At 34.3% G+C, this 24,070-nt stretch overlaps 3 protein-coding genes across 3 annotated transcripts; 2 read left to right on the forward strand and 1 right to left on the reverse strand.

Annotated features, from left to right (window-relative positions):
• Nucleotides 1-3,468: 3,468 nt before the first annotated feature.
• LOC107645655 (uncharacterized) lies at nucleotides 3,469-5,061 on the reverse strand. Its single transcript, XM_016349732.1, has 4 exons — nucleotides 4,604-5,061; nucleotides 4,231-4,486; nucleotides 3,947-4,182; nucleotides 3,469-3,526 (listed from the first exon to the last, which is right to left on the reverse strand). The coding sequence occupies exons 1-4, from the start codon at nucleotides 5,059-5,061 to the stop codon at nucleotides 3,469-3,471; spliced, it is 1,008 nt and encodes a 335-aa protein (XP_016205218.1).
• Nucleotides 5,062-9,878: 4,817 nt separating this feature from the next.
• On the forward strand, nucleotides 9,879-13,994 carry LOC107618623 (cytochrome P450 71D9). The gene is made up of 3 exons (XM_016320768.3): nucleotides 9,879-10,579; nucleotides 11,078-11,405; nucleotides 13,194-13,994. Exons 1-3 carry the CDS (start codon nucleotides 9,894-9,896, stop codon nucleotides 13,803-13,805), a joined length of 1,626 nt encoding a protein of 541 aa, XP_016176254.1. The 5' UTR covers nucleotides 9,879-9,893; the 3' UTR covers nucleotides 13,806-13,994.
• Nucleotides 13,995-20,942: 6,948 nt separating this feature from the next.
• LOC107618706 (cytochrome P450 71D10) lies at nucleotides 20,943-23,041 on the forward strand. Its single transcript, XM_016320869.3, has 2 exons — nucleotides 20,943-21,896; nucleotides 22,275-23,041. Exons 1-2 carry the CDS (start codon nucleotides 21,000-21,002, stop codon nucleotides 22,896-22,898), a joined length of 1,521 nt encoding a protein of 506 aa, XP_016176355.1. The 5' UTR covers nucleotides 20,943-20,999; the 3' UTR covers nucleotides 22,899-23,041.
• Nucleotides 23,042-24,070: the final 1,029 nt, after the last annotated feature.

Below are 24,070 nucleotides of genomic sequence, written 5' to 3' on the forward strand. Positions count from 1 at the left end.
ATATATAATTTTATTGTATATAGCTGCTGCTGCTTTGCTTTTATTTTTTCTTTCAATAATTAAATTAAGACTAAATTTTCAGCATTTTATTTTTAACATAAATTATTAAATTATCTGTGAAAAAATTATTTTTTATCTTATTTTTTAATCTTGTCTTCATATTTTCATTGTTGAAAATGATCGTTATATAATAATTATAAAAATTAATATAATTAATATAATTAATATCAGACGAATCAACTTATTGATCAAGTAATACATTTTTTACTTTGTTGATTTTGCTAAAAATCTACGTGGATTCATGAATGTTCTTTAATATTGGTGAACATTAAGAATAAAATATCCATGTTAAAAAAAATTAATTAATTTTCTCTTATTCAGTAAAATTTTTGAGATAGTAATTATTAACAAAAATAGAAATTTTAGCAATGTCAAAATTTTTGTAAGCATCCATAAATTATCGCAAAACTCAAACATAGTAAATTCATTACTTGATTATTGAAATCTTGGATAAAGTATACTTTTTGTCCCTAAAGTTTGGTAAAAATTTTAAAAATATCCCTAATTTTTATTTTATTTCAATTTTGTCTCAAAAGTTTTCAATTTGCATCAAATATATCATCGACGACTAAATTTTCAAAAAATTTAAAACCAATCTAACAATAATGCATGAAAATTATGCTTGATTTACTAATGTTGAGGGTTGTTCTTATGAAATTGTTGTTGAATTGGTCTTAAATTTTTTAAAAAATTAGCCGTCAATGGTATATTTGATGCAAATCGAAAACTTATAAGACAAAATTAAAACAAAATAAAACTTAGGGGTATTTTTATAACTTTTGTCAAACTTTAGAGACAAAAAGTATACTTTATCCTTGAATCTTTTATGCAACTCTTATAATTTCTTATAATTGTGACCAAAAAAATATTTTCACTCTGAAATAATACTCAATTATGATTTGTTCCTATACCTATTTTAAATTCATCAATCTCTAAATAAATGAGCAATTTCGTGTTTTGATATAGTATAACTCATCATGTGGCTTACTAGAGTAACAAATGATATTGACAATGAAAATTAATTTTGAGAAAAAGACATCAGATATAATAAGCATAACAACAATCCTTTAAAGTTCTTTAACATATGGTTTTCATGGTGAATGGATGTACAATAAGTGGAATAACAACCTCAGAGAACATTCCGTTTTGCTCTTTTTTCAACTGTTTCACAAGTAAAGTTCATAAAAATAACAGAATATAGAGGCAAAAGTTAAAACATGATGATGTGGCATAGATATAAGTATAAAGCGGCCAAAGAGCACCCATGCACATGTTTGTAATTAACATGGTTAGAGATTCATGCACTTGACAAGTCATGTTTGATAAGAAGGGCGATATATGTATGGACCTTACTCTCTATGCAATAGCTAGGTAGGAGTACCCTATATATAAAGCAAAATGGAATATTCAATAAAGCAATATAAAGAATAAGAAAATGGTGAGGAACGTGCAATAGGGGTGGAGATCCATGCCACAATTTGAAGCAAAAATACCCCTCAATTAATCATATTTAATCATGCTGTTACATTCTCAATTGTCTTCAACTTATCTTATTGCAAAATTTCAAAGTAGATCAGAGCTTATCTGCATTAAGCTTTTAGAGTTTTAAAGTTGATGAAATTGAATACATGCACTCTTCTGAATTAGCGCAACAATTATTTATCTATTTTTTTTTTAGGAGAAATTGGACGATCACAATTTTGGATCAGCCCCGTTTTTTGTGGTAACAAGAGCATCTGTGTTGTGAAATATCGGCTTTGTTGCTGAATTCAAAGCCCATATATGTTAGTTGGTTTATCTCCTTTTGTTGCACATTTCTTGGGCAGGCTGTTTATTCCTAATACATATCATGGATTTGGGTCTCTCGTTATTAGGGCTGTGCCAAAAATATTAAAATTTTGGATTTTAAACCTAATCTAAATTAGACGATTTTTAATAAAAATAATTCAAATCAAATTATATCTTTTAATTTTTTAATTTAAACCATTTAAATAATTTTAAATTATCCAGATCCATTTAAATAATAACTTTTCAGTTCACATACAATCAAATGCTATACGCATATCATGAAAATTGTTCTCAAGCAAAAAAATATCCCCTACACAACTATCTTAATTGAATAACTCTTATCACTCAATTATTTTTTGAATAAGTGCCGACATAATAACCTGACTACGCTTGGGGACTCACCATAACATTATTCACTTGTCTTTTAACCGAGTTATAACTCATTTTATTTTCTAAGCTTAGCCTGAATCATATGATCAGCAGACAAAGCTTGGGGGTTGTGATCCGTCATCCTATAGTTTGGTCTTTATTATGAATTATGAGTCATAACTCGACTTTATTTGCCTTCATTCTAAGTTTGTAACAGACGATTTTAATAACTATTATTCTAACTTAACGACCAACGGTCATAACATCAATTCTATTCATCAACCATATGCCTATAAAAGCACCAATTTCTATATTTCAGAAAAAACCATATGATAAGTTTTATTTCATGTCTAACATTCTATATTCATATAATTATTATATACACACACGATAAGTTCTATTTCATATCTAACATTCTATATTCATAGAATTATTATTATAGACAAGATAAGTTTTATTTCATATTTAACATTCTATAATCATAGAATTTTTATACATCTTAAATATTTACTGATTTGAGCATCGAAGTGTCTTTTGCAGGTATCCACTCTCTCTCTGTGTGTTCTTCTTGCCAAAGTATACATCAGAAAAACGAAAAGACAAGTTCAATTTTCTCTAAGACGAGATATACTTCGAAAGTTCGTCCACACAACAACAAATTTTATTCTTTAAAAAATACTATCTATTCTTTTATGAAACAAGTTGGGAATAGCCCCATTGACAAAGAAAAGATCCGCCACCAGGCGATAATTTATTTTGAACCATCAAACTCGTTCACAGCTATCCTGGGTTGTATGCTTTGCCACTCTATCCATGTTGAATGTTTGTGACTTTATTTTGATCATGTAAGACACAAGTCTTATTAATTACATAGCTCCAGCTTAGACATATTACTTTAGAAATATCTTTTTTTTTTGAAATAAGGAGCTCAACACAAGAAGTGGAGCAAGTACATAAACATTATAAAGAAGAAACAAAGAAGTAAATAAAATCAAACCAAACGACCTAGCCATAAAACCCCTCTGTCATCTTTGGCATTGCCATCAACAACTAAAGGGGTTAGCACCTAACCATTTAGTCTAGCTCTGAATAGATAAGTTTATATCTCCTCCGCTCCTTTTTCTATCCTCTGAAAAATTCTCCTGTTACGTTCCAACCAAATGTTCCACATAATGGCACAAAAGCTCACCATCCATCTCTTACGGCTCTCCTTGTTAATTGATACCTCTGTCCAACTGTGGAAGTGCTCCTTTACTGTACCCGGGCATATTCATAGTAGACCAACATGAGATATCCAAGTACACCACACCTGCCAAGAAAAATTACAGCCCAAAACAAGTGGTAATCATTTTCATCAACTACTTTACATAAAATGCATAGAGAATCTTCTTCGTTAATAACCCCTAATCGACGCAGTCTCTCCTTCGAGTTGACCCTGCCAATCAATCCAAACCAAACAAATAACTCGACCCTAGGAGGGACAAGTCCTTTCCAAATTGTCCTAGTAAAGCTGTAACTTGATATGTCCTCCGGAGCCATTTCTACCTGCAACACATGCACAAATGAGTTAGTTGAAAAAATACCTTGTTTATCATGTTTCCACACAACTCTATCCTCTCTCCCATGTGCGAGTTTGACTACTCTCAAAGTATTGTGGAGCTGGTTCACTAAATCCAACTCCCATTGGAATAGTTCTCGCCTCCATTGGAAGTTCCATATCCAAGTCAACCTGTCCCAAAACCCACAATCCCCTATCAGTGATCCTCTTTGGCTTGAAACAGAGAAGAGCCTTGGGAATCGATCTTTCAAAGACCCTCCACTAATCCAGATATCCTCCCAAAATCGAGTGCGTCCCCCATCACCCACCTCCAAAGCCAATCCAGTAATCATCTTATGTCTAACTTCTTGATTCTTAAACTGTAGTTGACAAATGTCCTTCCACGGACCCCCCCGATCAGGTAGCCTCTAAGAGGAAAGGAGCTCATTTGGGTTCAAGTTATTACAAGAGCAGACCACCTTCTTCCACAACAGACATTCTTCCTTGGAGAACCGCCACCACCACTTAAACAGAAGGGCAGTATTGCGTATCACAGCATCTCCAACTCCCAACCCGCCTAACCTCTTAGGAGCCTGCACCACTTCCCACTTCACCAAGGCCATACCAGTCCTCCCACCCTCCTTACTCCATAAAAATCTTCTTTGTAAGGAAATCGGTTTCTCTGCAACATCCTTCGGCATCTTGTATAGGCTCAAATAATAAACCGGTAGACTATTCAACACAGATTTGATAAGTACAAGCTTTCCAGCTTTATTGAGCGCCTTGGCTTTCCATAGGCTAAGCTTCTCCTCCACTTTATCTAGAATTGGCTTTCAAGTCTTGACCAACCTTGGGTTCGCGCCTAATGAGATACCCAGATATTTAACTGGAAGGGAGTCTTGCTTGCATCCTAACACACTACACATGCGTCGTACCCACTGCTCATCACAGTTGATAGGAATTAAACTCGACTTCTCGAAATTAATACTTAATCCTGACATCACCTCAAAGCACCGAAGCAACCTCTTGTAGTTCTTAATGGTCTCATCCTCGGGAGGGTAGAACAAAATAGTATCATCAGCGAACTGTAGATGCGACAACTCAATATGATCTCTTCCAACCAGCAATGGTGATAAGCGACCGTTTCTCACTGCTTCTTCAAGCATTCTATGTAAGACATCCACAACAAGTACAAAAAGGAACAGAGACAGAGGATCACCTTGTCGCAGGCCCCTTTTCATCTTGAACAGCTTAGAAGGCGAGCCGTTTATCAACACTGACATAGAGCACGAAGTCACACACTCCATAATCTACGCCCTCCATCTCTGTCCAAACTCAATCTTCTGCAGCACGAGGTCAACAAACTTCCACTTTACTCTGTCATATGCTTTTTGGAAATCTAACTTTATTATTGCCACTTCCAACTTCCTCAGTTCGATCCACGGAACCATTTCACATGCAATAAGCGCCCCATCATGAATCTTGCGACCCTTCACAAAAGCGCTCTGCGTCTCACCCACTAGTCCAGGCATAATAGCTCTCATCCTCCTTACTAACAACTTCGAGATAACCTTGTACACACACCCCACCATGCTGATTGGGCGCAAATCTTTGATTTCCTTAGCACCAGTATACTTCGGGGCCAGTGCCACCCATGTTACGTTAGCAACTGATGGCAGTCTTGACGATTGGAAGAAGCCCAGTACAGCTGTCGTGAATTCAGAGCCGATTTTTCCCCAACACTTCTTTATAAAATTCATGTTGTAGCCGTCACTTTCCGGAGCCTTGAATGATTCACAATCCCATACTGCCTCTCTAATCTCCTCACTAGTTGGTAATATCTCTAGTACCATAGCATCCTCCTCATTGATCCTCTCCACTAGTCCGTCTCTGAACCCCACCATCGGAGACTCCTCTTGACGATATAACTCCTTGTAGAAATCCCTTATGGCAATCTTAATCCTAGCTTGGTTCCTTATCAATCTCCCATTTATGACCAGAGCATCAATTCTATTATTCCTCCTTCTTGCTGAAGCTAAGTTATGGAAGTATCTCGTGTTCTTGTCCATTTGCCTCGCATACCTAGAACTCGACATCTGCTTTCAGTGTATTTCTTTTCGTACATACCACTTCTCACAGCAAGTAACTAAGGCCCTCCTTCTAGCTTCCACTGTTCCATCATAAGACCCATTTCCAACCATGTCATCAATTTTCTTTATTTCTTCCTCAAATTTCGTAATTCTCTTGTCCATGTCACCAAACTTGTCTCTGTGCCATCTTCTCAACGGACCCGTCAAAGCCTTCAATTTGTCAGTGAATTGCATAGCTCTCAACCCTCTCTATTCCTCCTTGACCATCCTTAGAAATCCTTCATGAGTAAACTACGAATCAAGGCTACAGAACGGTCTCGGACCATCCCTAATTCTCTGATCTTCCACTATAATAGGACAATGGTCTGACAAACCCCGTGGGCCACCCCCCAATTGGGTTCCTGGAAACACCTCAAGCCATTCCAGGTTAACCAGGGCTCTGTCAATGCGGCTACATGAACCTCCTCGAAACCAAGTAAACTTCCGATCAGTAATCGGCAAGTCCACCAGTCCCATATCATTTATCCAACCCTTAAACTCTTGCGCTGACAAAGACAAGCTATCAGTGCCACGCCTTTTCTCCACCTGTGTAATTTCATTAAAATCTCCCAAAAAACAAAAGGCCCCTGACATAACCCTGCCACATAGCATAACTCCTCCCACACAACCAGTTTCTCATCTCTAGCATGTGCACCATATACCAAGAAGAAAGCACAGTTAATAGAATTGTCTGACAGAACGCCTTCAACACACAGCCATCTCTCTCCTTTATAGCTATTTGTTATTTCAAAAAAACCCTCATCCCACATTAACAACAGCCCCCCAGAAGCACCATCTGATCCTATATACTCCCACCCCGCACAATCCTTACCCCAAATTTTCATAACATCAAATCTCGTCACTACCTGTCTTTTGGTTTCTATCAGTCCTAACATATTCAATCTATATTTGTTCTTAATATCTTTCATCATTCTCAACTTTCCGTCTCCTCTTAGCCCTCTAACATTCCAAGAACAGACAATCATTTTAAATTAACATTACACACCTTATTATGGTATTTAGGTCTGCTCCGCCTTGCTTTAGCTTTTTGTTTTGCCAGCTTTCTTTTCCGAGCAATTTCTTCATTATGTTCTTGGAGGATAGGCATTATGTCGTCCTCTTCGTTGCATAGCATTGCTTCTGACTCCTTTGCTAACTCCCAAGTCTTTTGGTTTTCCACCATTTGCTCATCCAAGCTTGCACACTCATTTCCCTCGCCCTCATCATCATTGTCCTGCCCTTCGTTTTTCATATGGTCTTCTGTGTCACCATAACCCTCTCCCTTATTCTGCCCCGTCAAGTTATTATCATCAAGCAAAGAAAGTCCTGGGCCTTCGTTGGCTTCCACCACGGTAGTAATTACCTCCTCTGGTAAAAGCCTTCTATTTGCAGCTTCCCCTGGTCGATCCCCTTCAAAAACCGTCCCTGCCTCTTCATCCTTCTTATCATTATTAGCACTACGAATCTCTTCAGAATTTTTCTTCGCTTGAGTTCCAATGAGTCCTTCAACTCCTTTTTCAATTTCACTAGCTTTCAACATGGTACACCTAGCTCCTCCTTGCTTTGTCCTCAATGCATGTATAGCCTCTTCTTCCAACCAGTAATCCCCGCCCATCACCCCATTAGCCCCTCTGACCGTCTTCATCGCACAACCGACAACGTTCATCTCCCGTCCACCACCAGCAATCCTACGGGAGGCTTCAACTTGGAGCAGCAGCCCCTTCAAATTTCCTCCGTCGCATACTCCATCTCGCACCCTAGCCTCTTGACTAGCACAGCCGCATTGCACCGTACCAATCCCCTCCTCTCGGCACAACCGACGCCGCAGACTCCCGTGTTCAAAGGGTTCATCGCCGTTGCCTTCATGGTTTCTGGCGTGCCCCCCGTATCCACTACCTCGCGCTATGTTCGCTGGAGCAGCGCTAGACCCAGAGCTAGTCACCGGACTAGTTACAGCCCGCCCCATGTGTCCTTGACCCAGCCCAGCTAAGTCCTTCTCTTCACAGCCCAAACCATGCGAAAATGATATAGGTTCCACTTGGCCCATGACTCTCTTGCTGAGATGATGATTATTGCTGGCCCAATAGTTGTCCCTCATGCCATTATGATTTTTTAAACCCCTTTCAAGCCCATTAAGCTCACCGTTATACATCCACGAAATAGTGAGCTCTGAGTCTGCTTCGTAGCTCTCCTCATATCCCCCATGTTCAGCCAGGCGTTCAGTATCCCCATTAATGGGTTGATACGTTATTAAATTAGATTGATTGGGTCTTAAATTGTCATAACTCTATTCGTTCAAAATTGATTCAGAAATTACCATTCTGCCCTCATCTTCAACCCCCATCGTTCGCATCTCCGTTGCCACTATCGCTGCTTGGTCTCCAGGATCTACCAGCTCAGATGATCTAGACAACCTCATAGCCACATCATCCGACGTCTTTGTTATTTCGTTATTTTGGAGACCGCTACCGTTACCTGCTTGCATCTTAATTTCCGGAGTACATTGCAAACTGTATACTTCTTGTCCCACCTCCTTTACCAGAACGTCAAAACCACTGGTACCTAATGTGATATGGATCCATTCGTTGATCACATCCATAACACAAGTATCAATTAGTACACGTCCAACACTAAAGGAGGACCAGGATTCCGTCACTTTATCGCATCTAACCACCTTTCCCCATTGACCTCCTATCATCTTCAACGTGTCCACAGACCAAGCATGCAATGGAACTCCGAAGTACTCTAGCCAAACTCTTCGAGATTCACTTCTCTCCGATTCGTCCCACCTCCAAACAGTATGGAAGATCTGAAGTAGGCTATTCATTTTGAATGTGTACGTCTCTTCAGCATTCAACAAGCTATCAAAAGTCAATAAAGCTTTATATGCTCCCATTTCGCAGACTTTGACAACTTGTGGGAAGTTCTTCGCCACCATATCCTTCAATGAGTCAAAGTCAATAGCCTTCGTCGTTCCACCTATCAGACTTTTCTGCAACCAGTCCAAGTTTTCTTTCGCTACAGCAACTTCCAACTTTTTCGTCCACCCATTCTCCTGTGAATCTTGGATCTCTTTATCCCTTCTATCATCCTTGGATCCACTAGCAGTGGGTAAAAGTGCATTTTGACATTCTCGAATCAGCTGGCGAACAATTCTGTTTTGCATGTCACCTTCAACCTGTACCCTTCGTGAGTCCTTTGCATCCGGTGCTCTTCTGTATTTTGCTTCACCAACAAACACGACCTTGCCTTTCAATCTCATGCGATTCATTTCAGTTATAGCCTTCAATGCCCCTCCCTTAGTAGTGTACCGTATGAACGCAAATATATATATTCTATCGCTCTTTTGCTTCCGTGATAGATAGATGTCATTTATGCGCCCAGTCCACTGAAAAAGTTGAAATAGTTCTCTCTTCGAAATGTCCTCCGGAAGATTATCTAAGAAGATCGAAAACGACTCATTCTCCAATCGGCGATACTCTTCTCGGTTCCAAACTTTGGGATCCTTGACTTGATTCCTAAAACTACCCCTCTCAGTATTTCCTACCCTCTCTCTCACCTCTCTCTCATAGTGGATTACTTTAGAAATATCTAAGTGTAACGCGTTCCTTGTCTTTAATTAATTCTTTGTATATCCACACACATTATCATAAAGTATATATTTTAATATAGAGTATATACTTAAATAGTTCTTTAACAAATTTTGTATAGTACATTTTTGTTTTTAAAAAAATTTATTATATTGAGATTTTTAAATTTTTACAAAAATAAGATATATAAGTTTTTACCTTAGTTAGATTTATTGTTTTCATTTGAACAAATAGATCTTCAAAAGTGACGTAAAGACCTATATATCTTATTTTTAAAAAATTTAAAAATATCGACGTAATAAAATTTTTTTAGAGACGAAAATATCCGATACAAAATTTTTCAGGAACCTATTTAAATGTATACTCTTTAATATATTTGAGGTGACTCCAACTTAATTTGTCCCCTCACAAACCAATTATATGTCACGTTTTCACTATGCATGTGCTTTTTCACTAATGAACCTTATCTTTCTTAAACCAATGGCCATTTTCTCTTCTCTTCCAACAATGGATTCTCCACTCCCTGCTATTAGCTTTACATCAATGATTATCTCCCTTCTCCTTTTCATGATCATGGCATACAAAATAATGATGAAAAACCCTAACAATAAATCTCTCAAGTTACCACCAGGGCCAAACAAGCTACCAATAATTGGGAACATACACAACCTTTTTGGCTCACCACTTCCCCACCATACATTGAGAGATTTATCCACAAAATATGGACCCTTGATGCATCTTAAGCTAGGTGAAGTTTCAACTATAGTGGTGTCTTCACCTGAATATGCCAAGGAGTTCTTGAAAACCCATGATCTAAATTTTTCATCAAGAACTCCTATTCTAGCTTCAAAGATAATGTCCTATGGTTCTAAGGGTTTATCTTTTTCACCATATGGTGATTATTATAGACACTTAAGAAAGATTTGTGTGTTGGAGCTTTTAAGCTCTAAACGTGTCCAATCTTTCCAACCAATCAGAGTTGAAGAGCTCAACAATCTCATCAAATTGATTGCTTCAAAAGAAGGGTCGCCTATCAATCTTTCCAAAGAAGTGTTCTCAACAATATCTACTATTGCTTCAAGGTCTGCTTATGGCACCAAGTGCAGGTACTGTTGAAATTTCAAGTGTGAGTTGTAAGTTATATATCCGTTAAATTTAGATTAATAAAGAATATATATTTGAGAAAATTCATAAAGATTTTGGGTTAAACAATAATGTCAAATTTGCTGTATTGTTTTTCATTTAACAGATTTAATTTAAAAAGATTTTTTTGTTTTTAATTCAAAAAATAAAAAGTAAATATCTAAATTGATTCCAAATAAATTTCAAATCAGACACTTAGTTTTTTTAAAAATTTGTTTTTTTAGAAATTCCTAAGAATTATTTTTGATAATAACTAGTCCTTTTGTGACTAATTTAATTTGTCTTATATTTAAGATCTAATTATCTTAAACTTAAATTTGTTAAAAACTTGTTTATCCAGTATATATATTAAGAATTTGATTGAAAGGGACGAAAAAATCAATCTATTTATAGCAGGAGTATAATTGAATTTTAGAATAATAAAAATTTATTAAAAATTGAAGTGTTTTTGTGGCGGACAGGTACCACAAGGAATTCATATCAGTTGTTAGAGAAGCTACATTGATTTCAGGAGGTTTTGAGATTGGAGATTTGTACCCTTCTATTACATGGCTTCAATATGTCTCTGGGTTGAAGCCCAAGCTTGAGAAATTGCACCGAGAAGCTGATCACATAATGCAAAACATTTTCAGTGACCATAGAGAGATGAAAGCATCAAGGAACACACAAGAACAGAGTGATGATGTAGAAGCAAATGAGTACCTCTTGGATGTGCTCTTCAAATTCCAGGATAGTAGTAATCAGCAAGAGTTTCAATTAACAGATGATAGTATCAAGGCTGTGATACTGGTAAGCAAGTCTATCCCACTTCAGCAATTAAAGTTTTCATCTTCTCCTTTATAAATTAGACTTACTTTGGGGTTTCTGTTTATGTTTTCGACTAGAAAAGATATAATCTATAAAATCAATAATGAAACTTTTGACAGACACAAGATGATATATTGTGATAGATAAACTTTAAAAGAATTGATTCTGAAAAGTTATGGCCAATGATTGCGACACATCAGCAATAGGGTTAACTAACTCCTAATTCCTCATCAGCTCACAACTTGCACTAATGACCCCTCTGATAACAGATTCTATATATGAATTGGATTTCTGTCGTATTTTGACATGTATGTTGAGTTGTGCCTGGGCCTTGATTGAGGATGTTTTATTTTCTAAAACATACAAAGGATACTAAGTCAAACAGATATCATTGATTTTAATATCTATAGTGTACTTGGTACGTACATAAAACATTTCAATGTAGTATTTATATCTTAGTATGTATGTAACTTGTGTGCCAAAGAATATAAATAGTTCACAAAGTTATGTTTATGCACAAGTTACATACATACAAAGAATATAAATAGTAAATCATTGTCAAAGAATATTAAATTCTAATAATTCTATAGGATTGCTTTGTTATTGTCTTTTGTGTCAGGTGCTTTGATATTTTATTTCTCCTTATGAATGAGGACCACAGTAGTGCCTAGTCCCAACTACTAAATTTTGTGATAAATTTGGACCACTGCCCCCAAAATGATGGAAGGGACCTCAACACAGCATTGAATATTTGATTCCAATTATAAGATAGATCGATCTAATATCTTTGCTTGTTTCTTTCAGCCAGGCTATGTCATTTTTATTTGGTGCTATGCAACATCAACTATATATTAAAATATAAATTAAATTTTTAATTATTTTTATTTTTTTAATTATATAAAATATTTAAAATATTTTTATTTTAATAAATATATATTATTTCTAAATTTATTTTAAGAATACATATTAAAAATAAAATTAAATACATGTCCAAACGTGTTTAAAAAAATTAATTTTTTATTAAGACATGCATGTCAAACGGATATCGTGTTTAAAATGTCTCATACATAAACATGACACTTCAGTAAAGTATTCATGAGATAAAAATAACAATGTAATAAATAGTTATAAATTAATTATGAGAAAGTATGGGGAGCCAATAGAATATTTGTACAATGCATACAATAAAGGTTTAGGGAGTATTAGAGATATAACCATTAGTGTTACCTTTTTCTATCAGCTTGACATAGTATTAGAGTTCTAGATTCGAAAGGTGGGGGTAAACCTCAAAATCAGCTTAAACTTTTGAGATAAGTAGTTTTATGATATAAGATGTTAATTATCCCTAGTACTCGGATGGTTATTCTGAATATTATGGGTGATATTTATTTTGTAACTCATATAATCCATTATACACATTGTATAAATAAGCCATTAGCTCCTCATTGAATATTTAGAAGTGACACACTAGTTTAGATAAAAATATTCTCTCTCTCAATTATAATAACATGAACCGAAAATTGTGTAACTCATTAAGAAATACAAGTTGTTAACCAGTGTTTAAAATTAAATTTGCTCTGTTATGAAAGTAGCAATGCTCCCTTGGAATTTTAAGTCAGTTGTAAGCGGTAAATTAGTCAATAATATATTAATATATATCGAGGACTGATTTGATAATTTAAATTTATTGAGGTCTAAAATGTCCGATTAAATTTCTTAGAAACTTAATTAGAATATTACTAATTAGTTTAACTTGATCTATGGTTGTAGGACATTTTTGCAGCCGGAACAGAGACATCAGCTACAACCGTATTGTGGGCAATGGCAGAGATGATTAAGAATCCATTGATAATGAAGAAGGCACAAGCTGAAGTAAGACAAGTACTTGACAAAGAAGGAATAAATGGCATTGAAAAACTAAAATACTTGAAATCAGTTGTGAAAGAGACACTGAGATTGCACCCTCCTGGTGCATTTTTACTTCCCAGAGAATGTGGACAAGATTGCGAGATCAATGGATATCACATACCTTCCAAAAGCAAAGTAATAATCAATGCTTGGGCGATTGGGAGAGACCCAAATCATTGGGTTGAGCCTGAAAGGTTCAACCCTGAAAGGTTCATGAATAGCACTATTGATTACATAGGAAACAACTTGGAATTCATTCCTTTTGGTGCCGGAAGAAGAATGTGCCCAGGAATCACGTTTGGGGTGGCGAGCACTGAGTCTACACTTGCAATGTTGTTGTATCATTTTGATTGGAAGCTTCCCGATGGAATGAAGATTCAGGACTTGGATATGTCGGAAATTTTTGGAGTGGCAGTAATGAGAAAAGAAAATCTATGCCTTGTTCCCATTACTTCTCGTCCTATATGCAACTGAAGGTTTATGACAACAAAAACTATGGCAAAGATAAAATCAAGTTGTTAATTGTAAGATCAAATAAGTGTGCGTTTGTTTGGTTGGTAGAGATGTATGTTCATCTTATTTCCATAACTGGTCTTGTATGTTGAATACATTATTTCTTATCCTATTTTCATTATTTATTTTTATTGAGAACTTTCAAGCAAAGTAAAGTAGTAAGACCATCTCCAGTAGGAACTCATCCTAATTCTTATTTATGTCATAAAAAGTAACTCCACATCAGCTTTTGCATCATAAACAGTAAATAGGAACTCAAAGCATCTCTCTTCTCCATTAGGAGGAACTAACTTTAGTCCCTGTTGTGATCCCACTTAATTAATTAATTAAAATACTTAAAATTAATGTAATTAATTTTTTTGAATAATGTAATTTAAATTTATAAATTTAAAAATAATTCACTATTAAAAGATATTAATATTAAATAAATTCATATGTAACAATAATACACAATATATAATTCGGGATTACACTAACTTGTAAAATTACTTAATACAAAGAAAAACATAATTAAGCTCTATAGTTGACGACAAACATTGTGAAATTGCCATATGTGTTCAATCAAGTCCTCTTTCAATTGTCTATGCTGCTGCCTATTTCGAAGTTGGGCATTTCTTTGGAGAAATTGATGGTATGATGCAAAATCTTCTTCTCCCAGCTGAGGTTGTGATAAGCCATTTTCGACATCATCATACTCTAAGCAAAATTTCCTGCATAAATGTCTCTTTCATCCTCAACAATCATATTATGCAATATAATACAAGCTTTCACTATGTTGGCAAGCTTCTTCTTTTTCCAAAAACGAGCTGGACCACGTATAATTGTAAAGCGTGCTTGCAACACTCCGAATGCTCGCTCCACATCTTTTCTTTGCCCTTTTTGGTATTGTGCAAATAACTTGCGTTTCTCCCCTTGTGGCTTTGAGATTGATTTGACAAATGTGGCCCATTCAGGATAAATACCATCTGCTAAATAGTATCCCATAGTATAATTATTACCATTAATAGTATAATTTACCTCCGGAGCACGGTCATTTAGAATATCATCGAACATTGGAGAACGATCTAACACATTGATATCGTTATTTGAACCAGAAACTCCAAAGAACGCATGCCATATCCAAAGGTCTGAAGATGCTACAGCCTCAAGTACTATGGTTGCAACCCCACGATAACCATTCATGTACATACCTTTCCACGCCTTTGGACAAATTTTCCATTGCCAATGCATGCAGTCAATGCTACCCAACATGCCAGGAAAGCCACGACCCTCCACCATTTGTAGCAGGCGTCGTACGTCATTTGGATTGGGTTTTCGCAAGTATTCATCCTCGAACACTGAAATGACACCTTCAACAAATTTTTCCTAACATTCAATTGTAGTGCTCTCGCCTATGCGCACATAATCATCAACAGCATCAGCTGCTACGCCATATGCTAACATTCGTATCGCAGCGGTACATTTTCGGAGTTGCGACAAGCCTCTTCTTCCAATTGCATCAACCCTCTGTTGGAAATACGGATAGACGTTTGAGAGAGCGTCTACTATCCGAAAGAACACATGTCTTTTCATTCGAAATCTCCGTCGAAAAATGTCAGCATTATACACCGGTTCATCTGTAAAGTAATTTTGGAAAAGGCGATCATGTCCTGCTTCTCGATCTCTGTTGATCCATCTACGAGTAGTTGGGATAGAGCTTCTATCGATATCTTCTTCTTCTGAATCTTCGAGTAAACACTCATCGATCCAATTATCTATGAGTGTGTTATCTTGCCGTCTTCTTTTGCCATACAAAACCTCATTAAAAATATCACCAAAATTTCTAGCCATATCTAGAAATGTAATTTTTAGTTCTCTTTCGAGGTGAGAAACAAGAGTTGAAGTGGAGTTGCGGAGTCATTGATAGTTGATATTTATAAGTGTGTCTGCAATAAGTACCTTAACGGCTAGTTTTGCAACGGCTACTTAACGATTAGTTTTGCAACGGTCACTTTCATGAACAATAAGGACACAATAATATTGACTAATTTAAAAAATTACATCAGAAATAAATAAAACAAACTACATCACATAACAGTAATACGCAATAAAAATAAAAAAAGACAAAAAGAAGAAGATTTAGTTACGATTAAAAAAAAACTTTCTATAGTTTTTCCCATGGATCCTTTATCCAATACTAAAAAAAAAAATTGGACTTTTGATCCAATTTAAAAAACATACTACATAACTCTACGAATACAAGGAACCATTAAGTAAACCACTTGGCGATTATTTTCTCACATGTAATCTCATGAAGAGCTCATCGTTTTTCACTCATTGTAGACGTGTCAGCATTAAGTATTTGCATATCCATTTACTTTTTCCTTTCCTTGGCCATCCTTTCCATTTTCCTTTCTTTTACTTTTATCTCCATTTCTTTAATATACCTCTGAGTTTGTAATTTTTGTTCTTTCATTGCTGCTTGAGCTTGTAATTCTTGTTCTTTCATTGCCGCTTGAATTTGTAGCTCCTTCTCTTTGATTGCCATAATCTTTGCTCTATGTTCCTTCTCCTCTTCTCTTTCCTTTTCCCTATCCATTAGTTCCTTTTCTCTGACATTCTTAATATCTTCCATGAGAGATAACTTTTTAACAACCGATGATTTTTTTTCACTAAAATCTTTAGACATCTATGCTTTTCCCTTACCTTTTCGCTTGCTCTTCTTTGATCCTTGTGGGCGAACGGGAGAGTCCACATCGGGTTCGTCAGCCAACGGTGTTTGTGTTTCTGGGTTTGATGAGGATGAGTATGCTCCAGTTGCACTAACCTTGGTTCTCTTTGAGCCGCCACTCTGTGTAGGTAGTTGGCTTCTCCATTTTTGCTCCAACCGAATCATGTTCTAATGCCTCTCAAAAGTGAATTTTTTACCATAATTTGTGGAATAAAGTTTATAAGCCAACTCCTTTATATCATCAGCGTTCGAACCACTCCTTATGTTTTGACTAGCTTGATCGTAGCAACCAGCAAATTGTGCAACAGCCTTGTTGATCTTATACCATCGTTTCTTACATGCAACTACCCCCTTGTCACGTCGGAGCAAAATTCTACACAGTAGCTATGAATTTGACTCCAAAATGTTTTTCCCTTTTGATCGGTACCAACTACAAGATCAGTTGAAACATTTAACTATGCACTGATTAGCATCTCATCCTCTTTCCAATGTCAGTGTTGAATACTATATTGCCTCCGATCTTCAATATCATCATCATTGAGGTCGATAGCATCTAATCCATGAGGGTTGGTAAAATCTGAATATTGCGAATTTGGACTAGATTGTATAGGAGTCTGAGAGGATGGGTTAGAAGAGCCACCAACACCAGATGAGTTATGTCTTGATGCACTGAATTGAGTTGGAAACGGTAAGGAAGTTGGAGAAACATTTCCGATAGAGAGGTTAAATATGGATGAAAATAGAAAATGTGGTGTTTGTGAATTTTAATTTTGCGGTTGGAATATAGGAAATTGATTATTATAAGGAGCTTGAAAATTGAAATTAGAAATATTTTGTGGATTTGGATTTTGAAATGTATTCAGTAGTGTGAAGTTTTGATTTGGAACTTGAGAGTTTGAGGTTTGAGATTGTTGGGTATTTGGAATTTGAGGAAAGTTTTGTAAGTAATTGAAGAAAGAGTTGAGTTGGTTTGGATCCATTCTTTCGAACAAAAAAATAATATTAGCAGAACTTTGATTTTGTAAACTTGGAAGAAGATGAAAAAGAGTAGTAGAAAGTGTGAGAATAGAAGTGTATCTAAGTGATTATATAGAGTAACAAAATATTAATTTGTTAATAATAACGGTAACATAGTAACGGCTAGTTTCTAACGGCTAATTTTGCAACGGCTAGTTTTACAACAGCTAATTTAATATAATAATATAATTAATATACAATATTAATTTAATTACTTATATTAATTATTATAATTATTAATAATCAAATATAATTTAATTATTTAATATAATTTTTCAAATAACTAAATTAAATACTTAAATCATATTTAATTTATAAATAATCGTAATATTTAATTATATACGTAAAGTTAAATAAGTTGGTATATAATAAGATGAAGACCAACCCTTTATTGATAACATATTATGTAACGTTATTAGTTATTATATTAATACCATATTATTTAATTTTTTTTAATTTAAGTGCCAGATGTTAAAATTTTATTGATTATAATGAAAACAAAGCAAGTCCCTCTGAGTAGGGCCTTCCTTGATTTGAAATATGTGTTGGGAATCATATTTATGTTGCTCCAATAGTTGGTTCAGTAGTTGGCTTAATTGTATAGGCATCTAATTAAAACAAAAGAAATTGGTACAGGGACCCAATGAGAAGGAAAACAAAGTATAGGGACCCAAATTAAAAATTAAATTGGTGCAAGGACTCAATTAAAAGGAAAAAAAAAGTATAGAGACCTAATTCAAAATTTTACGAAACGATAGAAACCAACAAAGTAATTAAACATCTTTTTAAGTATATATAAGTCGGTTTAGGTAAATACTGAATCAAGACCGGAAAGATTTTGCAACTGATAAAATAACACCAGACTGTTTTAATTGACAAAGTAGTCCTTACATGACTTTAAAACTTGAAAAACATATGCCTAGACTTGCCGGAGCATGTTTTCGATGAGAAGAATGCTGAAATGTCCACCCAAAAATGTTAGATGAAATTTGTAATTAATTCATTATCCAGAATATAAGCCCCAAATCCGACGAATCCTACTCCGTTCCCCCTTTAAACGCTAACCCCCTTCCTCAATGCACTCTGTCACCATCTGAACGCACTCTCCCCAAAAGAACAGTAGAGCTAAAGCTTCTCAGTCTGACACGGCTGATGCCACCGATACCGCATGGTCGCCATGTTGTATTAAGTTTGGTTGCGTCTACCAAATACTCTATCATTTTTCTTACAATTTAAATGAAATATTTTCTATAGAACTAAGGAAAATGATAAATAAATGTATTGATGCATCCACGGTTAATTTTGTGCCTCTGGAGCTTATATTTTTTTTTCCAGATTATCGATCTTGTTGTTATGTAGGGTATTTTGTTAATTATTTAACTTTGACCTCACAGCGGGACTACATTGAAGCTAAATGAAACATTTTTGGATTCAAATAGGACACTTTAAACTTTAAGGTTCAAAACAGAATTACACCCAAACGTAGGGGACTAATTTAGTACTTTACCCTACGAATTTTCCATCCCTAATGTCTCCCTGCAGGGAAGGTAGATTCCCCTTGTAACGAAAAACAAAAAATAAAGGGAAAGTATGGAGAGCCAATAGAATATTTGTACGATGCTTACAATGGAGGTTTAGGAAGTATTAGAGATATAACCATTAGTGTTACCTTTTTCCATCAGCGTAAGCTTCTGGGATGAGTGGTATCATGACATGGTATTAGAGTTCTAGATCCAAAAGGTCAAGAATTTGATCCTTGGTGAACCCCAAAATCAGCTTAAGCTTTTAGGATGAGTGGTTTTATGACATGAGATGTTTATTATCCCTAATACCCGGATGGTTATTATGGGTGATATTCATTTTGTAACTCATATAGTCCATTGTACAAATAAGCCATTGGCTCCCTAGCAGGACTCAAAAATAAATCCTTACTTTCCCAACATTAATATATTTTTTGGTTTGGGAAAAAATAAAATAATAAAAAATATTTTCTTTTGCTTAAATATTAAAGGTGAGTTCTATGGTGTCTAAATTGTCTAACTTTCCTTTTAAAGTAAAAAATAAAATATTTAAAATAAAAAGTAAATCATGTAAAATTTATTAAATATTATTTATTTACCTTTTTTAGTAACTTAGGTACAAAGTGATAGGCACCATGACATTTACCAATATTATAACAGAAAAATGAATTTTTTTTAGTCTCACCAAAAAAATGTTGTCTTTTATATAAAATATCACTCTTAGTTATATTATATTGTTATTATTAATTATAATAAAGTATTATTTTAATCTTTAATATTTGAATCAAGTCTTAATTCTTTTAAACATTCTATTTTAATCATAAAAAATTTTAAACGTTTTATTTTAACCGAAAATTTTTTTAAATGAGTTCAATGTTGTCCCACTGTTAAATTTGACACAAATAATTAGCATATTTAAAAATAATAACGTTTGATTTCAGTACATAAATAACATAAAATTTTAAGTGTTGATACTTGATTGATAGAATTTAGGAATTTTTTTTACAAGAAGATTGAGAAGACAAAGTGTTACGAGAAGGTTTTAATTATATTCTTCTAATACAATGAAAAAGATATGACCTACTTTTTTTTGGTGACTAAACAAGGAAAGAAACAAAGCAAAAACTATTCTAAATCCGAGCGGATGATTCGTTGGAGATCAACACTAGGCTCAGACCAAATAACATGATTAGAGTTACTCTTGGCACCATATTTAGCCATCCAATCCACAGCTCTATTTGCTTCTCGGGACACCCATTCAACGTAAACAAGCCAAGGACGAGATAAAAGCTCCTGAATCTTGTGAACCAAGTCTGTTACTTCAGAAGATATGACCTACTAATAATATTGTTAACGTCCACATTATTTATTCTGTTAACTATTCATATAAATTTAACAGTAAGACAACATTAAACCTATTTAAAACTTTTGAAACAGAAATAAAATGTTTAAAACGTTAATGGCTAAATTATAATTTAATCCAAAAGTTATGACTAAAATAATACTCTACTCTACTAATTATTAATATAAACTTGGTTTTAATAGTTCTAATATATTATTGTAATATAGATTCATATTTAAACATTATTTATTAGATAAATAATTTAAACCAAATATATAAAATTATAATTTTTGTAATATTTATAAAATACAATAAAAAAATAAATAAATAACAATATTTATATTTTATTTTATAACAAAAATAAATTTATTATTTTATACATTAATTTTTTTTCCATCCAAACAATAAAAAAAATTTTCCATTTATTTTCAATTTTTTTCATTTTCTTTCTTTCTATTTTCTTTACTCTTGTTTCCTCTTATTATCCAAACAAAACTAAATGTCCACATATACTTCAGTACCATAATCTGACATATCTAACCAAAAGCTATTCTTCCTTTCCAATCATGGAGTTTGTTCTCCACTATCTTTCTTCAAATTCCACCTTGTCCTTCTTTCTTTTCTTGTTCACGGTGGTGTTTATCATATTTTCAAGATCAAAACCGAAGCCACAAAACTCAAAATTGCCACCAGGACCATCTAAACTACCCTTCATAGGAAACATACACCAACTTAGTTCTATGCCTCACCGTGGCCTAACAAAATTAGCACAAGAATATGGCCCTCTTATGCACATAAAACTAGGCTCACTCTCAACCATAGTTGTTTCTTCACCTGAAATGGCCAAAGAAGTTATGAGAACACATGACATAATATTTGCAAATAGGCCTCACAATCTAGCTATTGATGTTATAACATATGGTTCTAAGGGAATGAGTTTTTCACCTTATGGAAGCTATTGGAGGCAGATGAGGAAGATTTGTACTTTTGAGCTATTAACACCGAAGCGAGTTGAATCGTTTCGATCAATCAGGGAACAAGAAGCATCGAATCTTGTTAAGGATTTAAGTTCCAATCATGGGTCTATCATTAATTTCAGCAACGTTATATATTCTGTGTCATATGGATTAACATCAAGAGTGGCCTTTGGGGAAAAGTCAACGGATCAAGAAGCGTTCATACAAGTTATGAAGGATGTGTTGAAAGTTGTTTCTGGTTTCTCTTTGGCTGATTTGTATCCTTCAATTGGAATGCTTAGTGTTGTGACAGGGTTAAGATCAAAAGCAGAGAGGATTCATCAAGAAGTGGATAGGATCCTTGAGAAGATTGTGAGAAATCACAAGGAAAGAAAGGAAATGAATGAAAAGTCAACGGAGGATATTGTTGATGTCTTATTAAAGCTTCAGAAGCATAGCAACCTTGAGCACCCTCTATCTGACAATGTTATCAAAGCAACAATTTTGGTTAGTATTTTGAGATAAGAATTTACATTATATTTATGTTTTAATTTTTTTTTATTAAAGATATTAATTTTTAAGAGTTAAAAAGAGTTGACACATCTGGTAAAGACTCGAAAATATCCTAAAAAGATCTAGATTTTAGTTAATTTTGGTCCTATAAAAGCTTCTCTTGATGTTTTAAATCTAAAGATAAAACTTTAGTGGATTGACTAACGTTAAATCCATCTAAAATTTTAAAATTAAGAATGGTTCTTACTTGCTAGAGAGTATTTATTAGAGGAATATTTGTGGAACTTCAGTGATCATGTTAGTTGAGTTAGTTAGAAAAGTTGTGCAATGAAAAAGTTGAATTTCTTTTTTTTTTTTTTTTTCTTTTTCCAGGACATCTTTGCTGCCGGAAGCGGCACCTCAGCGAAAACATTAGAGTGGTCGATGTCAGAACTTATCAAGAACCCAAGCGTGATGGAAAGAGCACAAGCTGAGGTAAGAAGAGTCTTTGATTCAAGAGGGTGTGTCGACGAAGCCAACCTCCATGAACTCCACTACTTAAAATCAGTAATCAAAGAAACACTACGCCTCCATGCTCCTGTTCCTTTATTACTGCCAAGAGAATGCAGCGAGAGATGCGAAATCAATGGTTATGAAATCCCGGCTAAGAGCAGGGTCGTTGTTAATGCTTGGGGAATTGGGAGGGACCCAAGATACTGGAAGGAAGCTGAGAAGTTTGATCCAGAAAGGTTCATTGATGGTTCTGTTGATTTCAAAGGTGCAGATTTTGAGTTCATTCCATTTGGTGCTGGGAGAAGGATTTGTCCTGGAATCACATTTGGGGTTGCTAGTGTTGAACTCATACTTGCAAATTTGCTTTTTCATTTTGATTGGAAGCTTCCAAATGGCGAGAAGCATGAAGATCTTGACATGTCTGAATCATTTGGATTGTCCATCAGAAGAAAACATGATTTGTACCTGATTCCTTCTGTGTATCATTACTCTTCTGCTAATTAGGATCACAATGCAATGAAATCATATTCTTATGATTTATGTTAGTCACATCTTATAACATGGCTGGTCATATATGTACAGAGGCTTAGTATGTGTCTAATTTTATTTAAAAAGAATATATGAAAATTTTTAGTTCCTCACGTTCACTTTGATAGTCTTGCAAAACACAGAAATAGTCATTATATTGGATTGGATTGGATGAAATTTAACTTAAGTTTAGTCTTTGATAAAATTTAGATCTTCTAAAACGAAGAAGTTGGTAAAGTGGTAAAATAAGAGATTAATCACCATTAATTTTATAATTTTTATAAAATATGTGCTCTATTATTTTAATTTAAGAGTGATTAATTCATTATTTTATTATTTTACTAATTTTTTCATTTTAGAAATCTTGATCTACTATGATAAATAATATTAAAAATAAAGAGATGGAAAAATATTAAATATAAATACTAGTAAATATATTTGAAAATCAATTATAGCATCAAATTAAGGTAAGTGATATTGAAAATAACGAAATAGAAAAATGTTAAATAGGATTACTCGGAAAGATACTTAAAAATTAATTTATATTTGATTTTACTTGCATAAAAATTTTGTTTATTAAGAGTTGTTTATTAATACATTTCTTTATATTTTTCTTAATTTTAAGTTCCTTCATAGTTTATGTTCAACAAATTGAAAGATATAAGTAGATAGTGTATATCATTATATCAATTATAATTTTAATTTATAAAAGAATAAAAATGTATTCTATTTTTTTTTATTCATTAACTATACGTTGTTTAATATACTGACTCTTCGGAATAAGGCTAAAAAGTTTAGATATGGAAGTAGGATGAGTCATATACTTTAATATTGTAGTTTTTTATATTTTTTAAAATTATGGGAGATACATAAATCGGACCTCCGATTTGTGTTTAAAAAATTAAAAAAATTTAGGGTACACAAATCGGACCCTCCAATTTGTGTTTAAAAAATAAAAAAAAATTGGAGTACACAAATCGGATTGTCCGATTTGTGTACTCCAAATTTTTTTAAGTTAGTGTGCAGAGAGGAGCCCTAGACTGAGTGTGAGAGAGGCACTAAGGCAGAGGCACGTTCTGGATCTGGATTCGATTCTAGAGTCTGGACGATGGAGTTTGGGTAGGGCTAGTTAGTGTGTAGCATAATGA

Source organism: Arachis ipaensis, chromosome B1 (assembly GCF_059453495.1).
Source record: "Arachis ipaensis isolate K30076 ecotype BB chromosome B1, ASM5945349v1, whole genome shotgun sequence".
Taxonomy (NCBI): Eukaryota; Viridiplantae; Streptophyta; class Magnoliopsida; order Fabales; family Fabaceae; genus Arachis; species Arachis ipaensis.

Coding starts and splice junctions, on each gene's coding strand:
- LOC107618706 (XM_016320869.3), top strand. CDS start 21,000: ATGGAGTTTGTTCTCCACTATCTTTCTTCAAATTCCACCTTGTCCTTC. Junction 21,897..22,274: donor TTATCAAAGCAACAATTTTG/GTTAGTATTTTG, acceptor TTCTTTTTCCAG/GACATCTTTGCTGCCGGAAG.
- LOC107618623 (XM_016320768.3), top strand. CDS start 9,894: ATGTCACGTTTTCACTATGCATGTGCTTTTTCACTAATGAACCTTATC. Junction 10,580..11,077: donor GCTTATGGCACCAAGTGCAG/GTACTGTTGAAA, acceptor TGTGGCGGACAG/GTACCACAAGGAATTCATAT. Junction 11,406..13,193: donor GTATCAAGGCTGTGATACTG/GTAAGCAAGTCT, acceptor CTATGGTTGTAG/GACATTTTTGCAGCCGGAAC.
- LOC107645655 (XM_016349732.1), bottom strand. CDS start 5,061: ATGGAGTGTGTGACTTCGTGCTCTATGTCAGTGTTGATAAACGGCTCG. Junction 4,183..4,230: donor GTCTGTTGTGGAAGAAGGTG/GTCTGCTCTTGT, acceptor CTTTCCTCTTAG/AGGCTACCTGATCGGGGGGG. Junction 3,527..3,946: donor GATTGTGGGTTTTGGGACAG/GTTGACTTGGAT, acceptor TTTTCTTGGCAG/GTGTGGTGTACTTGGATATC.